Here is a 9,823-nt window from a genome sequence, read left to right as displayed (position 1 = left end):
CAACACAGGCCCGCCTATCAACCTAAAGTGGTCTAATATTACCCGTTTGTCTCAGAAGTTACAGTTTTGCGGGCCATAATTGCATTATAATAGCTGAGACTGTGGCTTTGTGCTTCCACAGTTGGATTGCAGCATGCACTCTTGGAACAGGAGTTGATCTGTTTTGTTGCCAAATGGATTCCTTTTTTGGCAAGGTAGACATTGGCAAAGCAAGAAAAGACCAGATTTAGCGCACAGATGGAAAATCGGATGGTCTAGAACGGAAGACATCAGTTGCAACAATGAACCTCGATTGAATGTTTTAAACCCAACAAAATCCCTATATTTGTTTGCAGTATACCGTGTGACTACGTGACGTGTCACGTTGGATCGCGAGTCAAGAGCATTCTGGGGAAAACTTTTGTCCCATTAGAGGGCAGTAAAACGACATTTCCCATGGGCTACTGCGGGATGCGGGACAAGAAGCTGCACAAGTAATTCACCTTCAGCTCAGTTTTCTGAAAACATTATTTGTGTATAGAGTTAATTTCTTGGTCATTATGAACGGGATTATACACGGCGCACCCACTGCAACAGAGATCACATTGAAAAGAGGACCAGCAGGTAAGACGATATGATTTTTTTAGCCTACTCTGTACAACCACACGACGAGCTAGATATATATAGCTCATCCGCGTTGAACTTAACGTTACCAACTAGCTAGGAGCTACTGCCACCATGGGGCCTGCGAACTTGCTGATCGGACCTCCCGCAGTGATTATCTGCGTAAATGGCTGGAAAACTTGTTAGCTGGCAAGACACCATTAATATTTCAGGGTAGGGAAACAACGACATAACGCGACGTCTTTGTAATGATAGACATATGCTTATGTTAGCTACCCATATTTGGGAGTGCATTGAACCTCATGCTGTATGTTGCTTACTAGTTTGCTAACCACTTCACTTCTGAATAGAATCTTCACTTTTAGCAGACTAGCCAACGTTGTATGTTTTCACACTGAGTGGAATATGAAAAGTGAACATTTCTCTTCATTCAAAATTTTGCAATGTCAGGTTGTCCTCGTAGCCTATTAACGTCATCACCAAGCTAGCTAGCTGCATTTTGTAACTTAAGGCGGAACATATTTCTTTAACAAAATGTTCCGTTAAATAGGATAGTAATTTTAGTGCAAAGTACTACTGAGCTTGAGGGCAGTGTTGCCAGATGATGAATATTGTGACGAATAGTTAAATGTATTTTCATGTTTGCAAGCTTACTGTGTATAGCACATAGTTTGTCAGCCGACACACTATGAAAGTGAAAGTAATTTGTGTTACGAGTGTTTGCCAGATAGGCTAACGCTGTGCTGATAAGTAACTTGTAATTCGTTAACACGGTCAGCCAGTCACTCTCGTGGGCAATTCACATTGCTCGGTTGTACTTGATACTTGATGATGACTAATTCTAGGTCGAATGCATGTGGGCATGGTGCTGGAATTAACTAACTAGCTCGCGACGAACTACTGTGGATGAGTCCTTTTCAAATACGTTGTTACTGCCCAACCACTGTTAGTGTTACAGTATGTGCAACCTTTGAACTCAGCGCTACCCGATATAATGGCTCCGAATTATTGGATTAGTCATGATGATACGGGAGTGCTGCTCTCCGATTTATCTGGCAGCTGGTTTTAACGTTAGAAATATGAGTTCTCAAAATATGATGCGTCTAAATCTGATGTCGCTGTTTAGTCTGGTTTGTTAGTTGCAGATTGCTGACTTCGCTTTTGCAGTTAAATGGATTGTTCACTTTTCGTGGTTTTAAAATATTGTTTCAGTTTTTATGCTTGTTATCGATGGGCCAAAATAGCTATGTTTGCCATGGCAGATATTTTAGATATTTGCATATGGTTCTGACGATCTGCTGGCGCTACAGTATGATGTAATCGCCACAAACACGCGATTGCTCCTGTATCAACAATGATAGACCTGGCTGACTGGTTGACACATACAGTAATAGACATATGATAGCAGTATGGCATGTCAGTAGACCCTCGGGCACAGGGTTCTCGTCCGTGTTATTCTGATACCCTAGCAAAACCTGCTTGTTCTACAGTTCTTGCACTAGGACTGAGCCTGCAAGTGATTATATATGCAGGGTTGTACAAGCTAACAGGGGGCTGAGTACCTTGAATGCTGGTATTGTGGCCCCATAAGGCTAGCCATCAGCTGATGCTTGGCCTGTGGGTCTACAGACATTTCAGAAGTGCAATGAATACCTGACTGATGTTATGAGCACCCAGTTTTGATGTCACCCTGGAAACATTTCACAGAGAGCAGAGGTCAAAGTTTCTTCATCTAGTTAAATATTGAGTAAAGTAAATCAGATAGTGCATTTGGATAGTAATGGTTGTATCTTTCGATACCTTCTACAGGGAAATTACCAGTATTACCAGGTGCTTTACAAGAAAGGATCAACAAGAGTCTCCGGTTTGAGTCTCTTGTGTTATTTTTAATACTGTATGTGATTCTATAATATTTTTTCATGAAAAATTTGGATTGTACATGAATTGAGTTGTGCCTTTTTAATTTATTCATTCTGTGTGAATATTTGTAAGACATCCAGTACACCCAACAACTAATTAAGTTAATTCAATAAGTTACAATAATTAGTCGTTTACAGCCATAACAAGCTCTGCATCTGCGTTTTAAGGCCTAGGGTTCAACATTGTGGGAGGTGCAGACCAGCAGTGCGTGCTGAATGACACTGGGATCTATGTAGCCAAAATTAAGGAGAATGGAGCAGCTGCACTGGATGGAAGACTGCAAGAGGGTGACAAGATCCTGGAGGTAAGGGGCTGTCAGGGTTTGCTTTTTTTGGAAATTATAAGGTGCTTGAAAACAGTAGCAAATTTACAATATGGCGTTTCGGGAAAATTGGCAAGAGCACTTTCGTGTCTGGTGAACATAGTTAGCGCAGGAAGTGTCAACAAGGTAATAATCTTAGTAGTTGCAAGCTGCTAAACCCAGAGTCTAAGGAGTCATTTGATATATTGGCATAGAAATTGGCACATACCACCCACAGGTTCCAACAATACTGTGAAGTTTCATACTTGATTTCATTTAAGGATTCCGTTTCATTCAGTTGGATTTTAACGACTAAATTGATATTGATATTGAGCAACACAAGGATCATTCATGCCTTGTAGAAAATAAGGTTTTAGGTGCAATACTTCATTGTTAATTTACTGGATTTTCTCATTTAAAATGTTTTTCTTGTGACATGGGTGTATATGGAACCTCATCAGAGATAGTCCTGTGCTAGCCAGTAGACAGCTGTTATTGCCATTTTTCCTATAGCAAGACTTCACTTTCGTTGCGTGCTCCCTCAAAAAGCTTTAGATTCAAAATTGGTAATGACTGCTTACTTCTAAGCTGAGATGGGAGGCTTTTTCATTGTGTACGCGTGTAACAAGCAAGGGCCTTGTCACCCACCAACTACAGCTAAGAGTAGGAGGAGGAGGAGGAGGAGGAGGAGGAAGGACAGTTACAGGACCACTGGGAAATACAAGGGGAGGGGTGGGTTTGTGGAGATCATTTAATAGGTGACAGATTTAGGGGGAAATTAACTTTGATTGCATTATACTGAGGACTTTGGGAAATGGAAGGCTTCCCTATTAATGGAACAAAATAATGGAAAAGGAATAACTAATTTCCTGTAGATGGAGATACAGGTTTCTTCAATGTGTGCTCCACGGGGTCTCAGAACTGTTCTCTGTCATGTCTGAGCAGATTTGTGAGTTTGGTTTTTTTTTTCTCCTCTGTACCAGCTGTAAATTTGCATGATAAATAAAGCGGCCATTCTGTTGCACAGATTAATGGGCATAAGCTGGAGAACCTGTCGCACAGCGACGCGGTGGACCTCTTCCGAACGGCTGGTGAAGACGTGCGGCTCCTAGTGCTGAAGGTGGGTGTGTCTGCAGCGGCTATGGGCGTGTTAGAACTGGGGGCCCGGACCTCGGGCATGACATCACAATCTTGAAGATGTAATATATGTAAATATGTGATTTAGAATGTTCGCAACTGAACATTCTAATGCTGATGTAACGATCACTACCGGTAATTGGAAGCAATGGAGTTCTAGAACACTGAATTTTGAAAAACACTAATTTTTAAAGGGTTAAGTGTGCAGCACAATAATTGGGGAAGAGCGCCAGTGTAAGGGTTCAGGAAGGCTTCTAAGATTTATTTAGTAGAATTTAATACATTTACTTAGGAGTTGTCCATAGGTCCCAAGGTTTGGCCCAGTGTCTTGAGTGTATAATGTGAGCGTACCAGGCAATTACAGAGTCGTGGATGATGAAATAGTAACAAGAATTTAATAATAATTTCACAGTGGAAAAACACTGCACACCTTTTTCCTGATGTTATATTCAGTAAATGATGTGCAAAACAATTCGTGCCTGTACAGTTAAATTCAGCGTAATCTGCCTTAATGGAACCAGAGGGGAAGCGGATATATGAAAGGTCAGATAAAACTAAAAAATAATAAAAAAACAAACATGACGCAATAAAAAATAGTGCAGCCAATGATTTTGGTTCTAGAAGCCTTATTGTTGGCCTTATTCCCAGGGACATGTTAGTGTGTGACCTATGGGGCACTTCAGGTCACCCTGTTGAAAGCACTGGTCATCTAGGGTACAGAGACATTGGAAATATTTGGGGAGTGAGGTAGAAGGCATCTCCCATTCAGCCTCCTCCCGTGTCTTTCTCTTGTACAGGGCATGGCGCCCATGATCAGTCCCTCGAAACCCCGGCCTGACAACGAATCATCTGCCTTCGCCATTGGAGTGGGTTTCGTCCTGGCAACCGCCGTGATCGCGGCGATCTACATACGCTTCCGACACTCTATGTGGAAGCGTTAGTACATATCCCCTCCCTCTTCATTCCCTTTTTTTTATGGACAAAAAAAAAAGGCAGAATAATTTTGCTTAGGGCCAAAAAAAAGAGAGTTGAAACAAACCAAGCCATTTTTCCTTACGTCACTGTTGTTCATATTATTATTATTATTATTATTATATAATTAATAATGTTGTGATAATCATAGCTGCTTAACTCATATTTTTTTTTAAAGTGTTTATTTTACCTTGCAAATGGTAGGAGTAAGGTTAAAGATTTGAGAAAATAAGAGAGACAACACATGTCCTCTTTCCGTGAAAGGTCTTTATACAGGCTGGGTAGTTGTGTGTCTCTGGGGAATATTTGGAGCGGGGTCAACAGGAAAAGGGGCTCAGAAAATCAGGACTCAGCATTTCCACTCCAGTTTTCTGTGTCAGTTGGAGTGTGTTCTGGAACTCAGTTCGAATTCTCCTCAGCAGATGTGTTCCGTGGTGAGTTTTGAACTTGCAGCTTTTTGTCTGGTGTTCTGCACAGAAGCTCTTTACATTTTGTGTTTATTTTTGTTTCTAGTGCTGTATTTCCCCATGAAAAGGTGTAAAATTATGTGCAAACAGTCAAAAACTTTGCCCGTTGTGTTGCTTTCTGCAAGGGTCAGTGTGAACGGTTGTTTTGAAGGGGTTCATTAGACACCTGGGTAAAGATAAAGGGGATTTTAACGTTATGTAGAGATTGGCTTAGTAGTTTCTCAGTGTTTTTTTTTTTTTTGTTGTTGTTTTTGTGCTTGCATTACAACTTCTAATATATTATAAAAACCTAGTTTATACATTTTATTTTTTCCAACCATATCAGTGACAGCAGGCTTTGGAAACGAAATGCATATATGTACTTGACAAGTAAAACTGAACTGATTTCAGGCAAGTGGGAAAAAAAATTCTAAATATGCATGACCGGTAAGCTGTTTGAGTCCTTGTCTTGATCACCTGTCCTTGCTACCTGGTGATTTGTTTGCCGAGATGCACTCTGGGGGGGTCGGGGGGGGGGGGGGGGGGGGGGGGCGAAGGCGAAGGCCTTTAACAGTCCACAGGTTTTTTTAAGTCAACACTTTGCACAACAAATTTGCGTTGGATTTAGGTTTCCCTGTTGGAAGGTTTTTCTCTCTCTGCATGTATCTAGAAATAAGTCATCCTGTATAGTTTTGTCTGTTGTCATTAAGCGATGTCTTGATATGAGACATATCATCATAGAGTTTTTAACACTTGATAATAATCAGTGTGTATGCAATGTGACCAGTGTATTTTTTGGGTCAGATTCAGGTTGAAATTCTATGCCTTATGCACAAATCACTGTTCTCAATTTAGGTAATTGTAGATAAATTCACACAATCTGATACTCCGTGATTTGTCTTCCTCCATCAATGTGCCTGATTGGCTTGTCGGAGTTTGTAGACATGTGGTTGACATCCCAAAGAATCTAAGGAATTACACTGGGGTTGATGTAATGATATTTTGGACATATCGGAGATTAACTGTTAAATCACGGCACTGTAATAACTACCATTATTAAAGCTTGTTGGTCTGTTGAGCTTTACTGTGAATTTCTAGCAGGATTTTCAGTTCAATTAAAATGTGCAATGAACTGTAAAATGGTAATCTTGAAAGTGGAGATAGGCACAGGATGCTGACATGTGTTTGTAGTTTGCCCATGCAAATAAAAATGGAATGTGTGTGTGTGTGCATGCATGCGTGCATAAGCACGTTAGTCGGTTGGGTTGTGAAAGGGAATGGCAAGTTGTCACTAACAGTTGAAATTATAAAATTGCATGTGTGAAGTTGTTGATTTTTTTCTTCTTTTTTTAAAACATATTTTCCACCTAAACAACTTCAATTCTAAGTGCGGCATTGTAATGTTTGTCTTTAATGTGTGTTGTCCTTGTTGGACCATAAAGAAAGGGACAAGAAGACATTATCCACGGTAATATGCACTGTGGCTCGATCACATTCAATAAAATGAGAGCCTTAAATTGGAATTGTAATCCATGTGGCGTTGGTGTTGCCTTAATTTGCATATACATATAAATATGTGTGATTTCTTCAACCTCAAAAAGCTTCATTAAATCAGCTCTTCAACAGCATTGGATATTCAGAGAGGTGCAGTAGCTGATTGAAGTGAAGGCCAATGATGCCATTTCTGAGGATGGGAAGGTACCGGGGAAACAAGCAGTTAGCCGTTTTACATTCAGGCCTGTCACACAGGAAGAGGGTGATTTACGTTCTCTGATATAACTGAAATTATTGCACACAGTTTCCAGTTCTGGTTCACTGTGTGGACAGGACAAAGCCTGAAGATGGAGCAGGGTTTGTTATTCTGTTAAGTAGATGGAAACGTTACGCTGTGCATATGCCAAAGAAAGAGAGAGCCAGTGAGGTAAGAATGTCAGACTCTTAAACAATGGAAAACTAGTCTTCTATCAAATTACATAAAATATAAACACACAAAAGGAAACCAAGTCTATGTAACTGTTGTGTATACAGCTTTTATGTCTGTCTGTGTCCTAAATATTAGTATGAGAAATATGTGTAAATTCTTGCCTTAAAATGAAGTTATTTTTACAAACTTAAAAAGCAATCAACAATAAACCTGACAATGTTGAAAACAAAAACGTGTTCCTGTGTTTTTGCTTTGTGAGAAACTTCTTGATGTGATTTGGCACACTTTCTTAAAAAGTGTGGACCTCATCTACATCCTGACATGCCAGTTCAGTCCTACCAGACTGAAAACAAATGCTTGATCAAAAGGTTTCCATGTTTCCAACACTTTTACTCTTATACTATCAGTGGCTGGGTGTTTTGGCTCTTCAAATAGTGTTCTTCAATACAAGCAGGTGTGTTTTGCATAAACTGATAACTTCCACACTCCTTAGGTGTTAGCATTTAAATGACATCATTCTGACATCATAATGACGTGATATGACATCATAATATGAACTCACCTTTTGTATCAACTAAACATGAGGAGAGTAATAATATGTAAATAAACAAATATATAATTTTACTATGGTGGCATGAATGAAGGCTGTATGTACTCTACCCCCTATGACAACTGGCTCACAATTCCCCCCATTGTCCTTCCAGAACATGTCCAGAATGCTAGCACAATGCCAAAAACAATTTACAGTGGAAAATCTGTAGCTGCTTAATAAAGATTCTATTCTTAGACTATATTTCCTACGCATTAAAAAAAGAGTAGGAATCGATCGGTTATTAGCATTTCCCACACCACTGGTGTTGGTCTCTTAAGATGGCTTTTAATGGGCAACTAATGCTTCTCTCCTTGCTGGCACTGAAGTGGCACTGGTGCTTGTCATTTCCAATGTTCCGATGAGCATGACCGAAACCATAGCTGTGAAAGTCTTCTCCCTGTAGCCCAATGCCAGAACAACAGCCTCTCGCTAAGGGAAACATTGAGTTACGTAACTTTGCTACATCTTGAGTTCAACACATAGGTGGCCCACGGTGGCTCAACGCTTGGGCAATGATCCTGACCCTTAAGTCTTGGCTTGCCTGGTGAAAGTTGATACCTGTGAAATACGTCAAGCCGCGTAGCCTCTGATCAGACTTCTTAATAGATTTATGAGCTCACCGAGGTGCAGGGGTGTTTGTAATGAGGCCATGCAGAACCGTGGGTCCTTTCTCCCTCCAGTCCTCTGGAGGCAATCTGCTCTGCAAGCAGATGTGTGCGCTCCAGTGTCTTATAAAAATCAATACATCCAGTCAATGATGCAGTCCATCTGTACAGAGGGATGCCGTTTGAAGGTCACATGGAGAAAAAAAAGATGGAAGACTTAATTCACTGAAAGCTTTTGGAGTGACTGTGTCAAATTGAGTTGTTCTTTGAGATCAAAATGTAATTTAAATTTCTTTTGATGGACAACAGAGGATACTTTTTGTTTTTGACGACTGTTATGTAATTTAATTTGTTATGGAATGAGGAGATACATACATTCCATTATTATGATACTAGTCTCCCATTGGTTCCCTAAACATTTTATCAGCTCATCACAGGAATGCATTGTAAATGACAAGAAGTGTTCCCTGGGATGTAAAATCAAGCAAAGCAGTATTGCTTGCCTGACCTATTGTTATATGACAGCTTTAAAGCTGCCATCATATTTCCATTGAGGACATGGTGACAGCTTTATATTCTTAAACCTTAAGAGTCAGGCACAAGAATGCACATGTCTCTCTCTCCAGTTAATTTAATTACTTTTTTAAAAACATGAGTAATTTCCAAACAATAAAAGCAATCGCATCACAGCAGGTGGGGAGTAAATGATGTTCTAAAAATCAGGACAAAAATTGTGCCTTTTGTCTGTGGACATCAGTGGGCAACACTCATGACTATGCACTCCAAGTATTGAAGCAGAAAATACAGTATTTCACACACTGGGTACAAGATAAGGACATGGGGAAATCCTTTAGCCAAATTTAGAGTCCCAACGAGACCTCTCAATGAGCACTCTGGGGGTATTAAGTTTTTAGAGATAAACAAGAAGCTCGGTACCACTAAATGAAGCAGTAGAAACAAAATCACCTCAAATAAACTGATCTTTTAAAAGACTTACTAGACTTACTTGACATGAAAGTGTTTTATAGATAACTGTCATATCCTAAAGCAAGAATCACAGGTTATTAATGTCTGATTTAGAGTATTTTTTCCCTTCTACTTTCTATTTGCTTGCTAACGGCAGTTTCTGCGGCTCGCAGTGAGGTCAAAGCAATCAGTTCCCATTATAGCACAGTTAGCTAGGACACAATGAAACTGACATTAGAACTTGCATGCATACACACACACACGGTCACACACACAGTCCTCATAGCTCTATTCTTGGAACAGAAACCTGTTTATGAGGAACCTGTATCCTTCTTCGCGTCATTGTTGTATAATAAT

General features: G+C 40.0%; 1 protein-coding gene across 1 annotated transcript; it reads left to right on the top strand.

Annotated features, from left to right (window-relative positions):
- The first annotated feature begins 48 nt into the window (after positions 1–48).
- On the top strand, positions 49–5,823 carry synj2bp (synaptojanin 2 binding protein). The gene is made up of 4 exons (XM_035403384.1): positions 49–603; positions 2,691–2,827; positions 3,852–3,944; positions 4,759–5,823. Exons 1-4 carry the CDS (start codon positions 540–542, stop codon positions 4,900–4,902), a joined length of 438 nt encoding a protein of 145 aa, XP_035259275.1. The 5' UTR covers positions 49–539; the 3' UTR covers positions 4,903–5,823.
- The last annotated feature ends 4,000 nt before the right edge of the window (positions 5,824–9,823 follow it).

The sequence above is a fragment of the Anguilla anguilla genome, chromosome 1 (genome assembly GCF_013347855.1).
Source record: "Anguilla anguilla isolate fAngAng1 chromosome 1, fAngAng1.pri, whole genome shotgun sequence".
Lineage (NCBI taxonomy): Eukaryota > Metazoa > Chordata > Actinopteri > Anguilliformes > Anguillidae > Anguilla > Anguilla anguilla.
This window is presented reverse-complemented; position numbering and strand designations above follow the sequence as displayed.